At 39.7% G+C, this 22,264-nt stretch overlaps 1 protein-coding gene across 5 annotated transcripts in view; it reads left to right on the top strand.

Moving 5' to 3' along the window:
• tjp2a (tight junction protein 2a (zona occludens 2)) overlaps positions 1 to 22,264 on the top strand; it is a 30,338-nt gene that overhangs the window by 6,224 nt on the left and 1,850 nt on the right. Inside the window, exons 2-24 of one of the 5 annotated variants that reach the window (XM_029515123.1) lie at positions 2,147 to 2,276; positions 7,934 to 7,987; positions 10,154 to 10,278; positions 10,931 to 11,033; positions 11,315 to 12,101; positions 12,465 to 12,568; positions 13,368 to 13,521; positions 14,677 to 14,788; positions 15,666 to 15,796; positions 15,897 to 15,975; positions 16,121 to 16,271; positions 16,430 to 16,538; positions 16,788 to 17,007; positions 17,302 to 17,489; positions 17,589 to 17,684; positions 18,203 to 18,282; positions 18,363 to 18,573; positions 19,550 to 19,650; positions 19,848 to 20,072; positions 20,185 to 20,286; positions 20,760 to 20,969; positions 21,320 to 21,397; positions 22,085 to 22,167. In XM_029515123.1, the coding sequence (XP_029370983.1) occupies positions 2,147 to 2,276; positions 7,934 to 7,987; positions 10,154 to 10,278; positions 10,931 to 11,033; positions 11,315 to 12,101; positions 12,465 to 12,568; positions 13,368 to 13,521; positions 14,677 to 14,788; positions 15,666 to 15,796; positions 15,897 to 15,975; positions 16,121 to 16,271; positions 16,430 to 16,538; positions 16,788 to 17,007; positions 17,302 to 17,489; positions 17,589 to 17,684; positions 18,203 to 18,282; positions 18,363 to 18,573; positions 19,550 to 19,650; positions 19,848 to 20,072; positions 20,185 to 20,286; positions 20,760 to 20,969; positions 21,320 to 21,397; positions 22,085 to 22,167 (3,633 nt within the window). Of the gene's footprint in view, positions 1 to 2,146; positions 2,277 to 3,974; positions 4,566 to 6,468; positions 7,050 to 7,933; positions 7,988 to 10,153; positions 10,279 to 10,930; positions 11,034 to 11,314; positions 12,102 to 12,464; positions 12,569 to 13,367; positions 13,522 to 14,676; positions 14,789 to 15,665; positions 15,797 to 15,896; positions 15,976 to 16,120; positions 16,272 to 16,429; positions 16,539 to 16,787; positions 17,008 to 17,301; positions 17,490 to 17,588; positions 17,685 to 18,202; positions 18,283 to 18,362; positions 18,574 to 19,549; positions 19,651 to 19,847; positions 20,073 to 20,181; positions 20,287 to 20,759; positions 20,970 to 21,319; positions 21,398 to 22,084; positions 22,168 to 22,264 lie in introns of those variants that run through there. The other 4 variants (XM_029515126.1, XM_029515125.1, XM_029515124.1 and 1 more) reach the window with 4 other exon arrangements.

Genomic DNA, 22,264 nt, shown 5'->3' with positions numbered 1-22,264 from the left:
GTCCAAAACCTGATGGTGTTTCACATATTTGGGCACACTGCAGTGTCTAGTTCAGGGGGGCAACATTTATATTTTTGAAGAATGAAAGAAGTAAAATAAAATAAGCCCGCTGTAACATTAGGGTCCTGTCAGGGTCTCAGTCTTGGTTTATCAGTCTCACCAACACAATGAGAGTGAATTTTATTTCAGCTCTTCACAGCATTGAAAATAAAAACGTTGATTATCATTTTGAGTGCCTTTAAAAAAAAAAAAAAAAAAAAAAACAACAACAACAAGGAGTTATGTTATTACTTAACAAAGGCAGCAATATACTAGAATCAATGACATCAAGATCAGTGTTTTCCAGTGTTGCTAAGAATTTGGACACAAGGTCATGAGGAGACACTTTGAAAGTAACTGCAATGCATGATGAAAAGATTAATGTCACGTTCCATGTTCATAGTAGTTTTCTACTACTATGCTTGAGTAGTATTAGCAGTGTCCTGGAATTGGACAGTGAACTGTCAAAACATCAGAACAATAAACTTCTCAGCCATTCAACTACAAGATTTCCTTTAGATCTTGTTAGTTTTGTTTTCTCTCATTGATGCACTTTTGGAGAAGCCAAGTTGGTACTTGCTACAGCTCACTTGATTTGTTAAACCACAGTGACCTGAACTGTGAACAGCAGCATATCTTGTTGCATTAGTGTATATCTTTGAAAATTATACAAATAAATACACCAGTAACGAATTACTTGTTTCAAGAAAGCCAAATGCATGCATCCTCATTTGTCCATGTTTTACCATTCTTGCCTGTTTTGCATATTGTATATTGGAAATAACTATTTTAGATTTATCTACAGTTTATACATTGCAAGACTTATATACAGCATATACATTTTATTGGTCTGTTCACACCATATCTATCATGTCTTCAAATGACTCACTTCCTGTATTGTGTATTTGGTCCCCATTGCTAAAATAAATAGTGTAAATGGACTGCAGTGTATAATAGATCTCGCATTCAACCATTTGCAAATGGATTCATATAGCTACTTTATACCAGTACACACAGCACTTCGGATATAAAGATCTAAACTCAGAGACAGAGGAAACACTTGAACATGCAGACTGCAGAAGCCCAGAATCAGACCACCAGCTTCCTGGGTCCAACTTGTGGTTTTTCTCCCTGACATAGAGGTGGACTAATAATAAGACAAGTAACACATGTGGGTGTAAATTATTGCTTAACAAATCAATGCAGCTAAGGCAGATCTAAACCTTCCTTTTGTGAAGTTCAGAAGTCTCTTAGGTTACTTCTGTGCCTAATGTGGAAGGGGCAGCAGTTTTAGTCATGCAGAAACAATTTGCTGTCTTCCCTTGTGGCTCAGTATCACTAAAGTAAGTGTATTGTGTACTGTGCTCATTCAGACCGAGTGCCTGAGAAACCTCATTTCTGACTCATTTTCTGACTCACTCCCAGTCGTTTCATCTGGGTGCAGATTGCCACGTGTTTGGACACATCAGCTACGAGGTCAAAAACGCTGCTGTTGATCTGAGAGTGCAGATTATAGTATTATAGTCAGTAGTATCTGTGTGCAGGTAAATCTGACTTCAGTAAGCCCTACACAGCTGGCTTAGTTTTGGAGAACACGTGGCTGATTTTATTCAACATTTATAGCCCTGCCTTTTCCCATCTGAGCCCTTGGTCTATGAAATATTTGGCCTATATTTCCTTAACAGTCTGAGTCTGTTATGATACACATAGGGAGATTGTTGCAAATTAATGTCTGTGAGACTGTGGTCTTTTCTGTGTGTAAGACATTCGGTAGAAGAGTCAAAATCCCAAATAAAACCAAAATATAGAAGCATATATGCAATTCACATTTACACGCACAGCCATTTTCCTCAGTTTTTATCATTCATTTAGGTTTTAGTTGTCTGTTAAATGGAATAATTGAGCATTGGAGTTGGCTCTGCGTTTTGATTAGTTTCTCTTGCACCATCACACTCATTTAATTAAGTTTGACATTTTCTGTTGAACATTTTACAGCTTTCCAACCACCTCCCAGTTTGCTCATACTCATGTCCTTCTTACTATCTTAGCCCTCAACTGATTAGAGTAGAGTGATAGATTGAACACATTTCTCTCTCTGTGTTCTCAGGGACCAGTCTGGCTCTGACCAGACCAGCACTGATCTGATCAAGTCCAGTCGCAAGTTCTGCTGGTCGAGAGAAGCCCAGTATTTGTATCTGCGCCGCCTGTCTTCACGAAGTTACTCGGCTATTATGATGGTATGTTCTTTACCATGTGGTCCTGTTAATTTCCTGTACTGTTTCATGTCTACGCTCACACTTAACCAGTTTTGAATATGTTGTTCTGTTAAAGCATTATGACTTGAATATTGACGTACTCTAGACTTTTCATACCTCTGCGTTGGTCAAAGCAACAGAGGTTTTTTTTTTTTTTCCCATTGCTTACCATTTGCAAGAAAGCACTTTGGTGAGTTTATCTTTATTTTTGGAACTTGATATTTAAAAAAGAAACCAAGACAATTTGGTGCAGGATCTCAAAAACACCCAGTGACCAGGAAATGGATAAGCAGTTAAAGATGGATGAATGAATCTCAAAAACATGCGTAGGAGTGTCTGGCCTTGGTGGAGGTATGCAACATTCAAATTCTAGTTAGTTTTTATTCAAGAGCAAGACACAGTCAGGAAGTCTGCTTGCGCACATGCAACTTGATGAATATTCAATAAAGACTAAAGTGTGTGTATTTGTGTGTGTATGTACACACACACTGTGCATCGTGTAACTTGTATTTAACCGTGGGTTTTCTTTCCTCCTTTAACAGGACATTCACGATTGCATCTCTCTCTTGATGAAAAATTTGTGTATTGTAATCTCTTTCATAATCTCATCATTTGAGAAAATGAAAAACAAGGTTGACACAATGATTGTTAAAATATGAATGACTGAGTGTCTCTCAGGCTTCTTCCACTTTTTCTTATTTCAATACAACTACAGAGACCCTGCATCCTGCATCCAGGATGATGATTAAGCCAATAGGCATGCCATGTCCCAGAAACATAACTGTTTTAATGATTTGGTCACACACTACTCAGGCCATTGAAGCAATTTTGCATCAAGGTGGCCTATTTAAAGGCCTATTTTGCATTTTTCATTCAGTGTGGAATGTGCTAATTTGAATAAATTGGCCATCCTTTTTTTCAATTGTCATTATCATCACTGTTTTAAATTAAAAGATGAAGATAAAATGTTAATGAACACAACAGATTCAGTCATTTGTTAAAATGGTAGACATTGAAAGATTCGGTTATATTTAAGTGGTATTGGATTTTGGACACAAATTGAGATTAGTTTTATTCTGATAAAATACCAGATAAAGACTTCAATGGCTATTATTACACACACATACACTTTTAAATAGAAAAACAGTCTAGTCTAGTTTTTTTCCAGACCTTTGCCTTACATTTTCCAGTATATGGTGACCTAAGTAATCTAAAGTAAACCAATTATGGGATATAGTGATAATTTTGACAATAGTGCAACTTTGCCAACAGTTTGAGGAAGACCCCTTTCTATTTGAACACAAAAACATCTCTCTTTAAAGAACCACAGGAATGGTTGGCCCCAGTTTGGTATGCAAGAACTTGACTGATCTGCATAGAGCCATGACCTCAAGCCCATCAGGAACTGGGGTGCTGACTGTAAGCCTGTAAACATAATAATAATAATAATAATAGAAGAATCTAATAATAATAAATCAGAAAAAAGTATTGGATGTAACACTTCAGATGTATTGAATATAATGAAATATATTTATTTAATGCCTATAATTTTACACTTTTGTTTATGTTGACTTTTTGACTAGTCTATCAAAGTATAGGCCATCCAAAAAAAAATTTTATACACTTAAATGTATTTCATAGATGGAGTTTAAACAGCCCTTTGTGTCTGTCAGAGTGCTAAAGTGCAGTGATCCATATTAAAGCTGCTGTCTGTCTGGGAGCCTCACAGCAGGATCCCTAAAAATCAATGGGAATTTTGGACTGATCTATCCCAGTGGTGTTAAACGGGTAGGCTCCAACTTCCATACATAGATGTGTATGAATGCGAAGTTGTCCGTGGTTTGTTATCACCAATAACGATGTCTATTTTTGTTATTTAAAGAGGTTTACGTTCCTTGGTGCTGTTTTTCCTGTAGTGTTATTTATCGCAGTTACTAAGTTAAAATCAAGCCCACCCACTCTTCCATTTGGTACAACCTGAGCCGAACAAGGAGTAGTCGGCGCTAATTTTTGCTCTTAAAGTCTAACCTTCGTGTTTTTTCTCAAAAAACTGCGCTATTTAACACAAGAACAGGCACTTCTTCGTTCCAGATGCGTATTTTTTTTTTATTATTATTATTAATAACGTCAGAACATTTGCACACATCAAGTGTAAGTCCCACAGTAGTCAGTGTTTAGTTAACTCCGGCCCCGGACAGTCCAAAGTGCGTGATGCCAGTAAACGGAGTTGGGCCGCTCTCCCTCAGCAGATATGCCACTCAGTATTTCTCGGTAAGAACGAACCCCTTTTTAAAGTTAAAATACCGATTAACAGAAGTCGGCATATAAACAAAAAGGTACTCTCTTGGTACAGTTTTTTTTTGTGTGTGTGTGTGTGTGTGTGACAAGCTTTATAGTTTTGAGAGAAACTAGCCCAGCTTCCACTTTGAGCCTGTTACACCTGCTGCTCTTAGCTGTCAGCTAACGGTCCGTCACCGGAAGAAACACGTTCATTCATCTTAGAAAGCTGACTGACTTTTTATTTATCGCTGTTTTTCTCCAGCGTAGTTTTAATTGTCTGTGTCTTATAATATTGCGTTAGTGGTAAAATAATTTGCTTCCTTTTTTCATTATTATTTTTTATTAACCTCTCTACTTTTGTAAAGGCTAGTTTGTAAGTGTAGCGTCTGTTACAAACTAAGTGCTACACATGTAGCTTGTGCGTTTTGAGTCCATAGCTGTTGTGTTGTGTTGTTTTGTCTTGTGTAGCTCGGCTCTGTCGCCAGCAGGGAGCAGACCTGTACAAGGTTTCCACTCACAGTCACACACCTCTAACAGGGTGAAGGATTGAGGACTTTTTGCCTTTTCATTTCATGTCACCTCATTTTCATTTGAAGTGGTACAGTTATTTTAAGGTCACGCTGTTTTTGGAGTTAAGCATCTTACACAGTTGATGAAAACAGCATGCCACATGATTTTCTACTATTGAGTTTGGATCGGTGCCGTTAACTAATATCACTATTGATACAGAAACTGGAACCTGAACCGTTTTTGCACTGTTACAATTAGCAGAATAAGCGATGAGTTGATTTGCAGAAAAGTAGCTGAAAACAAATTCACGTAGTGAGTTGTTTATTTCCAGCACAAAATATTTTCTGTTTCCAACGTCTTTAGTGGAAAGCTATACAGATTTTCTCCAACCAAACCATGCCAAATGATTTTGAAATATTTAAAGGATTCAATTAAAGTGAATTTTGTATCGTGGATGAACTCCTATTCATTAATTCCTATCAGAATGTATTTCTCCACCACTGTGAAGTTCTTATGTAACCATAAATTAAGAAGACAATGAGTAGGATTTGTCGGATCTGAATTTGAATGTCAGCCAAAGAGTGTTTTATCTCTGTGAAGCCCTCTGTGCTGTCTTGAGACTTTTCAAAGACGCTCAATGTATCTGGTGTTTTAAAAGGGTCTGCCCAATATGGAAATAATTTGTTTTTCTAAGTCATGTCCTGTGAGGTTGACCCAGTATTTCAACCACCTTCCTCATTAGTGGAAATGTGCTTTTGTTTTGTTACATAATGGCCCACAGTCAGGAGACTACAACTTATCTAGCAAGCCAGCAGCTGACATAATCATATCACATTTTACGAGAAGGCAGTTTGATTAAAGCTGGTTTGCCCTTGGACTAAATACTTCTTACGATACTTTTTAGTCTTCTTTGCCGTGTCAAGTGCAAAATGTTTAAAAAAGAAGCAGTGGCAGTTTTTACTGTTTTCTTTAGCAATAAAACAAGTTTTGACCTCACTTTAGCAAATAACAAATGTCTCTCACGGTCTCAGAAAAATATCTCAGCTTGACAGTGCACAATTAGTCGACGAGAAGATTCTTTTCCTGCTTGTTTGATTAAAATCAATTTAAGAGGAAATTTATTTCATGTTATTTTTTTTTGAAGAGCATTGTTCAAACAAGTCTTTGTTTTGGTTTCCCAGTTCTCATTCACACAGTTGTCTTTGCTGTTTGCAGTGTCTCTGCTGCTGCCACTGGTCATCAGTTTTTTGTTGTTTGTTTTTTTTGTTTTTTTTTTCCTCCCTTGCCTGAAGATCAAAAAAGTGGGTTATGATGGGTTAGCTGCCAGCCTGAGTCATGCCCCCATTTCACTAAGCCTAGGCCTGAGATGTCAGCAACACACAGATTTACCAAAAAACCCAACAACTTCAAATCAGAACTATTGTGCTGTCAGAAATTTACTCTGCACTCTGCCCACATTTGGGGTTGGATTGGCTTTGCAGATGTGTAACCATCTCTGCAACTATGACGAATGTCTGTTATTGTCAATAACTGAGTAGGAATCAAACTCAAAATGTGTTGAATGATTTGTTGCTGTGGATGTTGCTGATCCATCCCAATGGTGGATCAGTCCTGAGTGATGAACACTCAGGACTTTAATCACCGCGTGCCTGTGCAGGAGTTGGTGTGTCTGTATGTTTACACTGCAGACGGTGGGATTTGTTCTGAATGTAGGCCAGCAGAATCCCTCTTACGTCAAAGGCAGGCAGGCAGGCGGGCAGTTGCAGGGAGAGAGCTGCTGGTGGTTGTGCAGCTGTGGCCATGGAGGAGGCTGTGGCGCACATCAGTCTGCCACAGCACCACTGGCGGTGAACAGGGAGAGACACAGAAAGGGAACAACGGCGAGTGCCAACAATGAAGACCGTCCTCAGCCTGCACAGGAAATGGGCCCACGCAGTCAAGACCATACGCATCCTGCAGGGACTTGTGAGTGGATTTCTGCTTGTGGAGCTCAGGTTCAATCCCTGGCTCAGGAAATTGGACCTGTCTGGTTCTCATATGGATCTGAATGATTTGTTTATTCTTTCTAATTAAACTGGATCTATAGTTTCTGTCTGTAAAGTTGCTTTATTGTGTATGTTAGGGACTTCAGAAAAGTGACACCAGCTGCTTGGTATTCTTAGAGAGGAAAATATTGTTAGAAGTTTCAGGGACATTGTTTGGGAAATTGCGATAATGCTCTGGTGAGCAAATTTTCACTTAAATAATGAAATATTTGTGGCAAAAGTTCATTTGTACTTCAGTTGAACTGATGGGCTGATCTCATTAATTGATCTGTCGTTTAACAGGAAATGTGATTGTAAGTTTGAATCACTTTTTGTGGGATTTTGACTATTGGATAACAAGCAGTTACAAGCCAAGTCTCCCCATTTACTGCTCTTTTTAGAGTTCTCAACATTTAATCAAAAAATAATTAACATAGTAATGGATCATTGAATTAATTTTTATTGCAGTGTTGAAAGTTTATTATTTGTAAAGTCTGTGACAAGTTTTAGCACACGTTTAAGTGTTGATTTCACCTGTTGATGGTTTCATGTCATTGTCCAAAAGAGGACAATGATTATTTTTAAGGAAGCAAGTGGATGCTTAGTGATTCTCATCTGAGTTACATTCAAAAGAGTCAAAAGTTTCTTTGTCAGTGTAGTTGTGAACAGCTGAGCAGAGGCCTGCCATTGTTCTCCTGTGAGCCCACAGTTGTGTAATGACAGCAGAGGCTAATGAATTGGCTTTGTTGTTACATCATGTAATGCATTATTAATCTGCTCAGTGAAACGAAACCTGCCATGGTAATCTTTCCTTTCTCTATACAGAACCCAGTCATGGAAGAGACTGTGTGGGAGCAGTACACCGTGACCCTGCAGAGGGTGAGTCTACTTGCATCTAAACATGCCAGATTTACCATATTTACATCAAAGCCATAATCTTAGGCAATTTTTTCCAGTGGTTCTCAGGTTTTACTTAGAAATTACTGGTTTAACATGTTCCAGCCAATAGTAAGTGGGTGGACTATACTTTTTACAGACACCCTGTCCTCTGACTGAGTGTCAGGAAACTAATGCAATCAAAAAAAAAGTAAAAATTCAAATTTTTAGAATATGATTCATCAGCCCTGTTCCACAAATTGGTAAATTCACCAAGCACTTGAGGTGACCAAGTCACTGATTTCATCAGAACCATACAGTAGTACCACAGACAACACTGATGTCATGATATCTGTAATATTTCGTTGGACAATGGGATAATTATAATATATATATATAATGCTGTTATGCTAAATATGCTGTTCATCTTCGTTCATTTTGTATGGTATTTGTAAAAGCAAAAAAACTATGATATATATATATATATATATATATATATATATATATATATATATATATATATATATATATATATATATATATATATAGATAGATAGATACATATATAGATGTATAATGTAGACATTTTTGTATCCTCAAATGGCCAAAATTTATATCATTTAAGTTTAAACTCACAGAATATGTTCAGTCCTTAATTTCACTCATAAATGGCAATCATCACTCCACCCGACCATGTCACAGATTTATATCTTTAACACTTAAAATATATTGAATTTGAATATTTCGCATTCATACTATATTCCGTCGCTTGCTATTTGAACCCAGTTCTAGGCTTAGTATTCAAAACGTGCAAGACTATTTGAGCAGAGCAAACAAGTTGAGTTAAGATGGTGATTGTGGTAAGCTCATTGTTTCATGCTGTAGTTCACTGAAGCCAGAAAAGCAGATTTAGAGCAAAAAGGTCTTTTTGCTCCAGGCATGAAACCCTACCTCTCAGCCCCTCCACAGCCAGCTGTCACACTCTGCTTTTTGCATCTACTTTTTATTCTCTTCCTCCATTTGGAAGTCAAGTATCTCTATAAACAAGTCCTGTCTGCTAGAGCTAGTCCTCAACATTATGGCAATGTAGATAATACAAAATTGGGAAGCATTGCGTTGTTATTTTTGCCATGCAATATTTATCTTTAGAAAAATCAAGGAGGTATTAGGTAATATTGGCCATATGTGGAAACCTGTTGTGTACCTGCTGTGTACCTTTAAATCTCTTCATTTTCCCCAGCATTGGTGGAAACAATGATCTAACACTCCCTTTTTTTTTTTTCTTTTATTGTGGGGAATTTTCAGCTGGCCTACCTCTGCGCAGAGAGAATTCTTAGGCCTTTTGGGCTTAAAAGACCTTTTCAAAAATCACATGATGTTAGATATGCTCAACTGTTGAGCTAAAAAGATGCTGTCAGATGCTGTAAAGTTGACATTTTGGGGACTTCTGACAATGATAATCTATTTGATAATTTTTCTGTGGTTTCATAATTTATGACTTGAGATTGTACGATTTTAAATTCTATTTCAAGGTTAAAGTGTCTGTCTCTTCTTCGGTGTTGCATCATTTTTGCAGACATTTGTGTCTCTGCTCTTGTGTCTCTGCTCGCACTTTCTCTTTCTCCCTCCCTCTGCGTCCGTGGCCATCTGCTAGAGACAGAGGGAAGTGGTGAATATTATGTGTGGTGTTTTTAAGTACAGATGGAAGGGAGGGGATAAATAGAAGGGGTTATCAAATCTCTGCCCTAATCTCATCTGTGCAAACTGGAGCAATGGCAGGTAGAATCTTTCAGAGCCAAACACATTTCCCAAGAAGGACCTTTACATCTGTCCGTGTGTGAATTAAAATGAGACTGAAAAGTGATTAGTACCTATTATCATGCACAGACATGATTACATACTTGAGAACAGTACAAGACCAGGGATTAGTGGTGTTGTTGACCACATACTTATACACAATATACACAAATCTAGAGAAGATGGACACACAGGCACTGAACTGCTGCACACTCATACACAAGTACACAACTGTAATTACAATCAGAGTGAGCTGACAGCACAGAGATTACAGGGCATCTCAATGTCACAGGCACTCACACACAGATGAATACACAGGATGATATAGAATAGATTCTACATGATTAACATGTTCTCTCTCTCGATGCTCAGGATCCAAAGATGGGCTTTGGCATTGCAGTTTCAGGGGGACGGGACAACCCAAACGAGGAAAGTGGCGAGACATCCATCATAGTGTCTGATGTCCTGCAGGGAGGACCTGCTGATGGCTTGTTGTTGTACGTAGTGTTTTTGGGCTTGTAGTTTTATCATACCTTTTTTTTTTTATTTTGACAAATTTATGTGTTCATGGAAAATGAAAAGGAAAGTTTGTACAAAGTTTAATTGCTAAACAATCTCCCCTTGTAGAGATTTTACACTGCTTTTACATTATTATATTATGCAAGACAAAACAGATTCTTGCATCCATGTGAGGATGTTCTATTATGTGTTTGATATTTGGAGGATTTCTAAATTACCCCATTAAAAAATTGTCGAAGCATAAACTCATGACACATTTATTCCTTGATTCAGGGTTTGGTATTATTTTATTCTGTTTTCGACCTAAAACAGCACAAAGCCCTGAAATTTTATGGGTTAGAACTAACTGCTTTTACGAAATAACAAAAAATTTCAAAGCTGTCCAGATGAATTTTATGGCTCAAAGAATTTATTTGACTACTTGTCGCCTTGTTAAGCCTCCAAGCAATTTTCTGAACAGAGGCACGGCTATTATTGTTCTCTATGTCACTTGAATTTAATCTGAAAGTAGAAAATGCATTTATATATTTTTTTTTTTCCTTTTTCTTTATTAACAACGATTATCCATGTGTTCATAAATGCCTGGCTCAAGCTTGCTAGAATTACTTATCGGTGTGTGTTTGTGTTTAGTGAGAATGACCGGGTGGTGCAGGTGAATGCCATCCCCATGGAAGGAGCCATACACTCTTTTGCTGTCCAGACTCTCAGGAAGTGTGGCAAAGTAGCAAAAGTTGTAAGTAAAGCAGTAGATATTTTGTTTGAAACACTAACTAGCCTCTAATGGGAGAATCAGCTCCACCTGCTGTTAATCCTAGTGAACCAAAATGTCGAAATATATCTGCCACAACAGTGGCACATAGCCCCATGAATAATACATAAAAAAAAAAATATAAATATATATATATATATATATATATATATATATATATACACACACACACACACACACACACACACACAGTAACCTCTGACCTTTGTTTGATTATAACATTCTTTGTCTCCATTTACTTGCAGACCGTGAAAAGGCCCCGGAAGGTTCCAGTCAATCTGATGAATCGTCCTCCTTCACCTGATGACAGAGTCTTCAACAATGACTACAATGATGATTACAACTATGAGCAAGACCGCCGCAGTGTGTACAGTGCTCGGAGTGGTGGCGGGCGCGACCACAGCCTGGAGAGGGAACGAGGTGGAGGTTACATGGATTCTGGCTACCAAACACGCGAGCGCGACTATGACAGGGACTATGACAGGCGGGAACGTGGCAGGAGCATGGAGAGAGACCTCAGCCTAGACCGACCGTACAGAAGGGATGGCAGCAGAGGTCGCACTTTAGATAGAGAGAGCAGCCCAGATCGCCACTACAGGAGCGACCATATGCTGGAACGCGACTACAGCCCGGACAGAAGGTACCGCAGTGAACGTGCATTAGACCGACACTACAGCCCAGACCGTCGCTATCGCAGCGAACGAGCCCTTGATCGGGAATACAGCCCGGACAGACGCTACCGCAGTGAGCGAATGCTGGATCGCACCAGCCCTGACCTGCGCTACAGACGTAACAGTCAGAGCCCAGGACGAGGCCATGGGCGTGACCATAGCTTTGACCGAGGCCGGGAACGCATACCCAGTGACCCAAGGAAGTATGATGAGCCAATCAAGAGAAGTGGAAGCAGGGATCGCTTGGACCGCTCCCCATCACCTGCTCCCATGCCCATCCCACTGCCACGACCAATGCGTGACTTGGAGCCACTGGAGAAACCAAAGAATGTGCTGCTGCTGAAGAACCGGCCCAATGAAGGTAAGAAAGATATTTAAGAGCATGCTAAAATTTTTCCCTAAAAACTATTCAGTCCCACAGCTACCATTTGAATTGGGAGACACCTGGAGAAGTACTAAAACAAGCAATAAATATTTTGAAGAGAAGCAAGTTATAACTTGTTCAAAGAAAATATAATGTGTTTAAAGAATGTTGTGTGCAAAAACTTTGATTCAAGGGTCCTTGCCAGCTTTGTCCAAGTTTTAATAATTTTGAAAACTGTATCACAAATGTGAGACCCGAGAATATAGTAAGGTATAATAAATTTATCTTGAAGAGGCCATCAGTGTGTTGATGTTGCACAAAATGATCTTTTGGTTTGTGTTTTTGTACCATCTTTCCCAGAATATGGCCTTCGTCTCGGCAGTCAGCTCTTCATCAAGGAGATGACAAGTACAGGACTTGCTAGCAGAGATGGGAACCTGCAGGAAGGTGACATCATACTGAAGGTAGTATCAATGTGTTTCTTTAGCCAAATAGTGAAAAAATTTATAAGTTTTTAGGGATCAAAAGGATGCTTGAAATAGGTTGATTGGTGAATTGATGTAAATGTATGTGGTGACCTGAGCAGCACGGTGGTGTAGTGGTTAATGCTGTCGCGGAGGGTTCGATTCCCGGTGGGGGCACCTGAACATGTCTTGGTTAATTGGTGACTTGATGGAAATGTAAAGGTTAATTGGTTAATTGTAAACAAGTGATGGACTGGGTTATAGCAGGAATGGGAACAGCGACCAGACTAGACGAGACACTGGACCCCTCCAAAGACTAGAACGGACCCTCAAAACCCAAAAAATTAAAAACCTAAATAAATAAATAAATAAGCGGATTTTATAGGGCTCAAGGTAAAAACCAAAATGAGTCCAAATCTTTGCCTTCAACGAGGACGGGGCTGGTTGAATCTGTCTTTCCTCCATTACTGTAGATTCCTCATTTTAGTGCTTACCGAGCATGTGTGCATGTTTCAGAACTAGCTCCATGGTGACGTCAGGATGTCCCGCATACAAAATGGAGGCAGACAGGCTGCAGATTTGTTTTATTTTTTTATTAAATCAATTTTGGGACATTTTAAATTGATTCTGAATTGTAGTAAATGAGAATCGCAATTCTTACATTAATCTTTTTTCTTTTTCTTTTCTTTTTTTTTTACACCCCTAGTTTTTACCAAAACATTTTGAACTTAATAAAGCTAATATTGTCGCATTTTATTCTGTGTGATCTGATATTTTTTGTCTTCTGTCTCTCCATCAGATTAACGGCACGGTGACAGAAAATCTGTCTCTCAGTGACGCAGGGAAGCTGATCGAGAAGTCTCGCGGAAAGCTGCAACTGGTGGTGCAGAGAGACAAACAGCAGGTGCTGGTCCGAGTCCCGCCGATGGTCGACAGTGATTCAGAGCTCGATGGTGAGAGACAATCGAAACTGAAAAGCAGCAGATCCTACCCAGTGTAAAGGCAAACCTGGCGAGTGGCCACCATCCACATACATATATACTTACCCATTGCATATTAACTTCATACAAATCAACTGTGGAAATGTTGTTGCTGTTTTTGTTGTAATTGTCCATCAAATCTGTTTTCCATTCATAAAATAAAGGTTTTAATCACTCATCAGTTTTTAGTTTTATTTAAATATGATTTCAATTTACAAATCTTTTATAAACACCACAGAACTAACTGGAGATTCACCTAACAGTCATTTTTCCTATTCCCCCACCGTCATGATCACTCACTCTTTTATACCTGTTTTTAATGTCACATGACTAAATTGTGTGCTGCGATTGGTTAGAGTCAATCTGATAAGTCGTGTGAGTGGATTGTTCACTGACCCAATGTTGGGAGGGGGTAACAGCCGGAAGACTTGTGACCCACTTTGTCTGGTTTTTGGACTCAGTTTGTGTGTCTGTGTGACTGCACTTGTGTGTGTGTGTACGTGTATCTGTTTGTGTGAAAGTGCCCACTTGCCTCTGGCTGGGTGAGCTAATCCCCATCGTAATCCTGCTATTGGATATGACAGAATTTCATTATGTTAAGGTTTGCACCGAAGCATCATTAGCCATCTGACGCCTGCCATCCGGAATCCATCTCATTGAAGATCTTTGGGTCTGACTGTGTATCACTGAGGATTTCCAAATCACTTGGAGTGCTTCAACCTTTTTGTGACAATATCAATATATTACACAAAGATGATGGCCATGTCTATTTTCTCCAAAAACTAGCTAACATCCTGTCCAGTTACAGTGTTGGTTCTGAATGATCATAATTCTTGGAGCTTGTGATGAATATGGATCACCAGCACAATCAGCAGTGAGCAGTGATATGACCTCTATTTCTCTGGTACTGGTGTGTTTTCTACTTTTGTTACCTTTGGCCAATCTGAATCATGGAAAAGCCACATTATGAAATGTTGTAAACACCGGTGAATCAAGGAGGATTTTGGTATTTTACTCCTCCAGATAAAAGATTTTAGACGCAACAAAACCCCTTCAGTGCCAACATTTTTTTATTTTTTATTTTTTTTTGTTCTGAACGGTTATAATATATTTGTTGTTGTGTTGTAGATATCTCAGAGATTGAGTCCTACCGCTCCTACTCACCACAGGATGACAGGCGGGGCCATCAATCCGACCTGTCCTCGCACTCCTCCAATGAGAGGCTTAAAGAGAAGCCCAGGTAAGTTTCCATTAACCCTTTAGTCCCTTAAACATTTTACTACCTTGTTAAGGACATAGTTGTGTTCAGTAACTACAGAAATATACAAAGGTTTAGCTTGCTCCCAAATAGTCTAATTCTGGTTTTCTGAATTATTTCACAAATTATGCGAATAATTTTAGAAGTTCATAATATTTAGCTTTTTTTTTTTTTTTCTAAACTTTCAACAATATGTTTAAATGAGGAAAAAGAAGTGAGCCCAACCACAGATGCTCTGTGCTTTTATTATCTGCATATTAAATACAGCAGCAAAAATCAGGATAATGCAGGATTATATTGATATATGGTCCATGAAGCTCACTCAATCCATCCTATCAAATTAGATCAAAAGAATCCCAGTGTTGATAAATCCGCCCCCTCCCCCCCACCACACCCTCAAACCTGGTCTTATGCTGTGGTCACCATTAGATATTAGAGGCCATCTTGTTAATCCTTTGGTTGTAATGAGTCATGAGTATTACATAGTAGTAGAGTGGTAAAGTAGAGAATGCAGTGCTCACGGTCACACCTGTGAGCTCTCATGGCTGCCTCTGATAGCTCCATCTGCTGCAGGTGTCTCCATGACAGACACACAAACATCAGTGTATGATCATTAGCTCCTTATTTAGACCTTAACTATCATATCTAAATGGCCAACCACAAAGTAAGAAGAACCCAATTCTATCCATAAAGCCAAGTCAAAACTTCAGAAATTAGTCCATTGTCCAACCACAGGCAAGGTTCCATTAATGTGTGTGTTCACACAAACACACACACTGAACACCAGCTTCCTTCTCACAGCTGGTAATTAGACTTACTCTCATACTTTTTTCTTTTTTTCATTTGTGATTTCAACCAGAGAGGATCCACCCAACAGGCTGGCAAAAATGGGTGCGATGCCAACACCATTCAGAATTCCAGACAGAGCTGCAGAAGACACTGCCACTTCTAAAGCAGAGAGGGAGGAGCCACCACCAGAAACGCCGCCAGGTGAACATGTTGCTTCTCCTGAATAAATTAAGCTGAAATGATGCATAAATTGGTTTGAGACATTAACACACTGGCTCCCGTTCTCTACCTGTACTACCAGCTGTCACTGCAACCCCAAAGTTCCATGTTCCTCCCAAGGTACCACTGAAGCCAAGCAAAGAGGACCAGGATATTTATGGGTCAGAATCACAAGTTATTCAAACACGTTTGTTCAGGGTGTTCTGCTTTTTCAATCTGCCTCAACTGTATATTAATTTCCCTTTTTTTCTTTACTTCCTTTATTATGATTTTATTTAATGATTCACTTCTGCTGGTGTGGCTCAGTCCAAACACGATGATGGTGCGTTTCCAGAAAGGTGACAGCGTAGGTCTGAGGCTGGCAGGAGGAAATGATGTTGGCATCTTCATCGCTGGTGTTCAGGAGGATAGCGCGGCTGAGCAGGAGGGTCTCCGCACAGGAGATCAGATCATGAAGGTGAGGCCTGTTTTTACCCCACATTCAAAACATCTGTTTCTTTTTGTTTGATTTATTGTAATGTTTAGAATTTAGGTTTTTTAAATGGGATTTTGTGTGTGGTCATTTACATAATATCTGTTCTCTCCTACCCCACTCTTTCTAATGTCTGCTTTCAGGTGAACAACACAGACTTCAGGGGCATGGTGAGGGAAGATGCTGTCCTCTGCCTCTTGGAGATGCCCAAGGGAGAGGAAGTGACTATTCTCGCTCAGAGTAAACCTGAAGGTACCAGCTATACTTAATATGTAAATGCTGCTGATAAAAATAATGCATTGCTGTTTTACAAAAAGTCTGCTGTGCTAAAACATTTAACTGCACAGTGAAATGTGAAAAACTATACATACTTAATATTAAACTATGCCAGATTTTTTGTGTATGCAGGCTACCATAGCCAGCTTTATGTTGTCTGATCACCCTGTTTACCTGCACTTGCTTGATTTATTTTTAGTTTCATTTTTTGAAACTCTTTTTCAGTGTACAAGGACATTTTAGCGTCTGGCAGAGGGGACTCATTCTTCATCAGAACCCACTTTGAGTGTGAGAAGGAGGCTCCACAGAGTCTGCCTTTCTCCAGAGGAGAGATCTTCAAAGTGACAGACACACTTTATGATGGCAAGCTGGGGAACTGGCTGGCTATCCGCTCTGATAAAGACAACCAGCTGCTGGAGAAAGGAATCATCCCCAACAAGAGCAGGTGTGTGTCTGTGTCTAAAAAAGCAGAAGGGAGTTCTTAGTAATGATCTGCTTCTGTACTGTACCAGTCTATCTGTTGGATTAGTGGCCTTGTCAGCAGCACTCAGATGGTCCATTTCTCATTCACTGATAGCTGGGAGCTATAAATTAGTCCTCTGAACACTACAATGAACTGCAAATGTTTTGCATTAATAGTCAAATGATATTGCAAATACGCTTGAAACTTGTAACTTGAATTCAAACGTGATTATATCAGACATGACTGTGTGAAACTCCTTTTTTCCTCTTTATATAGAGCAGAGCAGATGGCCAATATCCAGAATGCTGCTCGAGCTGCATCAGGCAACGACAGGGGAGACTTCTGGAGGCTGAGGGGTCAAAGAGCAGCAAAGAAGAAAGATATCCGCAAGAGCCGTGAGGACCTGAGTGCAGCTCCAGTCACCACACGATTTCCTGCCTATGAGAGAGTGGTCTTGCGTGAAGGTACCCAAAAACTTTTCCTTTGGCCATCTGCAAATGTTGTAGCTTTGTTGTACTTGTCCTGAATGTCTCTGAATATTTTTTTCTGTTTAATTTGCTCAGCTGGATTCAAGAGGCCTGTGGTCATATTTGGGCCCATTTCGGATGCAGTAAATGAAAAACTTGCCAACGACATGCCCAACGAATTTGTCATTGCGAGTAAGTGCTCACATCGTCATCATGTCTGTCAAAATGTATAAATGTTTGTATCCTGAAATACGTTGATTTAATTCTCCACAAATGTCTAAACAATAAACAAAGTCAGCAAGTTAGTATTGAAACTACAATTGAAACTATTGCATGCAGATGCTGACCCCTGAGCATATCCAAAGACGATCTCAAATATTTGGCAATTGAACAAAGTAAAAATGTCTTTGACCCATCAAGAGTCGAAGGGAGGGGTGAGCAAACACTTACAAAGTCAGTCTAATATTTTCAGAATACGAGAGTGGGAAGCAGAAACCCAAATAATGTTGTTTCAAACTGAGTCCTGATACAATCTGATACTCAGATAAAATGTTTTGACAGCAGGTTGTAAGAGATGATGCAATCGCATGCAACTCTGATTATCAGTTGCTTGGCGATATCTTTGTCAATCTAGAAATGTTTAAATGTTTCTAAAAACATCTCCAAGCCAGTGCCAATAAAATTACATGATCCCTTCCTTTCTCTTTCAGAAACTGAGCCGAAGGATGCAGGAAGTGAGAAATCCTCTGGAGTGGTTAGACTGAACACCATTCGACAAATCATTGAGCAGGTATGGTACAGAGGTTGAAGCAGCTTTATGAGAATAAAGGAAAACGATCTAACAATGAACCACTTCCCTCTGTGTCTCAGGACCGCCATGCTCTTCTGGATGTGACTCCCAAAGCTGTGGACACGTTAAACTACACCCAGTGGTATCCGATCGTCATCTTCCTCAACCCTGATAGCAAGCAAGGTGTCAAGACAATGAGGAACCGCCTCATGCCCGGATCCACCCGCAGTGCACGCAAACTGTATGAGCAGGCCATCAAGCTGAAGAAGATGTGCTCACACCTTTTCACTGGTAGGTTTTACTCTGGTCTTACAGCTGGAGTGTAGCAGCCACTTTTAATCATGCAAGATTCCTGGATAAGTTCTGAAATTAGAAAAAAAGAAGTCCTTGCCTGGTAATAGTTTGGCTTTAACAGTGTTTTGCAAATACATGAATACTGTTTCAGCCTGTTGGTAAGATATATTCCTAAACTTTCCAAAGCATGTGTTATATTAGGAATTGCATTTTGTCACATTAACTTGAACTCTAGAGCCACTGCAGCAGCTGCATGAGCTTCACATCGCTTGATACACAGCGTCACATGATACACTACTATGCTGGTAGGTTGTAGGCGGGAATGAGCATGTGATGTTGCAAGATACTTGAGCAGGATACTCACCTGCAAACATGCAAAGCCAGTGTGTTCTTAATAATGTGTGGCTGTCAAACAACAAATATAAGATGTGGCTCCAGAGACAGGAAGACCCACACTGAGCTGGATGTAACGTCTGCACCAAAACTTTTGCCATAGGCAACTTCTAGGAAGCCTCTTTGGTTTGAGATATTCAAGGGGAAAAGCTGTTGTAACCAGCCCAAATGACGTTTTCACTTCTTCAGGCATGGCGAACATTAGTGTAGCTGCAGGACAACAGCTGATGCTGAACCAGTTTATTGCCATATCCAATGATTTTGTTGTGGGTGAAGAGATAAGGTGTGGCATAGGGCTCCTGCATCGAAGAGACTCAATGCTGCACCTCTTGATGGCATGCTAATTTTAAACCATTTAAATTAAGTCATGGAAATGGGGTTAAATATTTTCGGAAAAGTTGTAGAAAATATTTAAAAATTCCTTGGTGCAAATGTGCTGGAACCCTGATTTAAAAAAAAAAAAAACTTTTGAAATAATTAGATGAAGCACAAATAAGGTATGTTGTTTAAATAATGAGATTGAGTTTAAGTTAAAAATGCTAATTTGACCTAATTAATTTTTTTTTTTGTGCATGTTCAGCAACTGTCGACCTGAATTCAGCAAATGACGCGTGGTATGGTAGCGTGAAAGAAGTGATTCAGGAGCAGCAAGACAGAGCTGTGTGGGTGTGTGAGGGCAAGGTGAGTCCTTTTATCTGTGTGACTAACTGCTGCTTAGAGACATTATTTTTGCGATTTTCAGATTTACACAAGTTGATAGCTTCTAGGAATAGAAGCTGATAGTATGAACTTCAATCAGAGTTTTGTTATAACTGGGTGTTATAGCATACAGTAGTGGAGTGTTACAGTCACCTTTCTTTATCACTTCCTCTCCTCAGCTGGATTGTTCAGATGAAGATTTATATCTCCACGATGACCGCATGTCCTACCTGTCAGCAATGAGCGCTGACTACCTGAGCATGGACAGCCGTCTGACCAGTGACTATGAAGATACTGCAGATGAGGGCGGAGCTTATACAGACAATGAGTTGGATGAGGCATTGGACGAGCCCCAGCCTGTGTCTGCAATCAGTCGATCATCAGAACCTGTGCTGCCAGACGAGGTGGGACAGGCCACTGATACATGACGACACTGAACACAACAGGAGATACACACTTTTAAGCCTGTTAGCTCACTAAGCTCACTGTGTGTGTGTGTGTGTGTGTGTGTAGAAGCTTCACCCTGAACCCCGGGCTCGGATGCGAAGGTCAGGGAGTAGAGAGATGCTGAACAGAGAGCCCAGTCCTCCCCCTTCTTTTGTTCCCGAACCCCCAAAGGTGAAAACCTTCATCTTTTTCCTCTTGATCACATCAGTGTCTCCAAATTTATTTTGTCCGAGAACTTTTTGTCAATGCAATTGGTAACTTTTAAAGCCTTCAAATATTTGCAACGAATTCAATTGTACTGAAGTGGTTTTCCACATGCGAAAACATATAAACCTTTATATTATATCAAAAGCCCCTTTTGTTTTTGTTTTATTTTTTTGCTTTGTTCTTTTGGCTTTTATGCCTTCCTTCCTACCACGATATGTGGCAGAGGTCGACAGGAAGTAAAGAGAGGTGAATGCCATGCAGCATAGACCATAAACTGTATTTCAGAATTTCTTGCTATATACATGATGTCCTCACTAGCCTGAGGAGGTATCTTAATTAGAAGGGACTTCATGCAGAGACAGACCCCTTACCAAAACCCATTTCACTAAAGGTTATCAATGGACCAGTAAATCCAGACCACTCCCCTCCTCTGACAGGTGCGAGCTCAGACACGGACTGACTCATCACGGAGCTATGACTCACACTCCAGCAGCACCCTCAGCAGCGACGCAGCTGGCGGAAACAAACCGCTTCCCCCTCCCGTGGCCCTGAAGCCCACAATCCCCCGCCCCAACCAGCCCACAGAGGAGCAGAGCCCAGAGAGGGTGGAAGAGGTGGACCCCGCTAACAAATCCTTCCTGGGCAAAGTAGGTCTTCCTTTCCTCTTAAATCAGATTTTTTTTTGTTAAATTTCCTGGCTACTCTGCCTTTAGAGTGACTGAGTGATTAAATCATTTTTATTTTGTTTTCTTTCCTCTTGACTATCATTGCTTCTAATATGAAATAGAAAACGGGTGATCAGGTAACTCAACTTGTCTTGAAGGAGTCCTCATTTCAAATTCCCATCATCACTCATCATCCAATGTAGCAGTGTCCTATGAGCCTTGTTATCACTGTCACTTTTCCATCTGACACTCACTGTCTGAGTTATACCGTGTGTATGAATGATAGTAACTACGAAATACGGACATCAGTTAATATGAATTTGTTTTCTCAGATTAAGGCGTTTGAGAAAATGGACCACCTGGCTCGAGCTCAGAGGATGCTGGAGCTACAGGAAGCGGAGAACGCTCGAGTCAGTGCTGCTAATATTATCAATATTATTTTCACTTGTATTATTTCAACACAAGTTTACAGATGAAACTGAAACCCACTTCATGGCCTGAATGTGTTCGCAGCTAAATGTTTGACCTGAAGCAGCCATTAAGGTGTGAAGGCCATCACAGACTGACAGGGAGTTTTGCCCTGATCCTCTATCTTGACTGTTGACACAGAATAAATGTGTCAAAATAGCACAGTCTCGAAAAATAATTTGAATACTAAGATTTTTAGACATCATATCAGGTTTTATTTTGACAAAAATTCTGTATGATAAAAAAAATACAGCCCAAACACGTTATTACTGAGTAACAAGTAAAAAATGAGGATTTATGCACATCTTTTTGACTTTTTGACTAAACTGTGAAAGATAAACAGTAAACTGGCATCACTACAGTTGTGATTACATCAACATAGCAAAGAGCCAATTTGTTCTAATTTACATATGAGTTGATTAAATAATAAAAATGGCATGTGCATGAGTCATTAGCAGAATCTGTGGGCACTAACAGTCGATCAAACAAACACTAAATTAAACATTTGAACAAAATCACTGGTGGCCCACGCTCTCGCTCTACTGATGTAGAATGAAGGATATCTGCTGAGTCATTTGTTTTTCTTCCTCACTGACATCTCTGGGCCTTGTTTTCTTCTTTTCACACAGTTGGAAATCGCCCAGAAGCACCCAGACATCTACGCCATCCCAGTGAAGCCAAAGCCCAACCACAACCGTCCTCAGCCAATAGGGTGAGAGCATCACTCGTCTTTCCGATACGATAACAATTACATTATTATTTCTTTATTTTATTATCCATTTGGCTCGTGAAAGGAAAAGCTTAACTCC

The sequence above is a fragment of the Echeneis naucrates genome, chromosome 12, assembly GCF_900963305.1.
Source record: "Echeneis naucrates chromosome 12, fEcheNa1.1, whole genome shotgun sequence".
Taxonomy (NCBI): domain Eukaryota; kingdom Metazoa; phylum Chordata; class Actinopteri; order Carangiformes; family Echeneidae; genus Echeneis; species Echeneis naucrates.
This window is presented reverse-complemented; position numbering and strand designations above follow the sequence as displayed.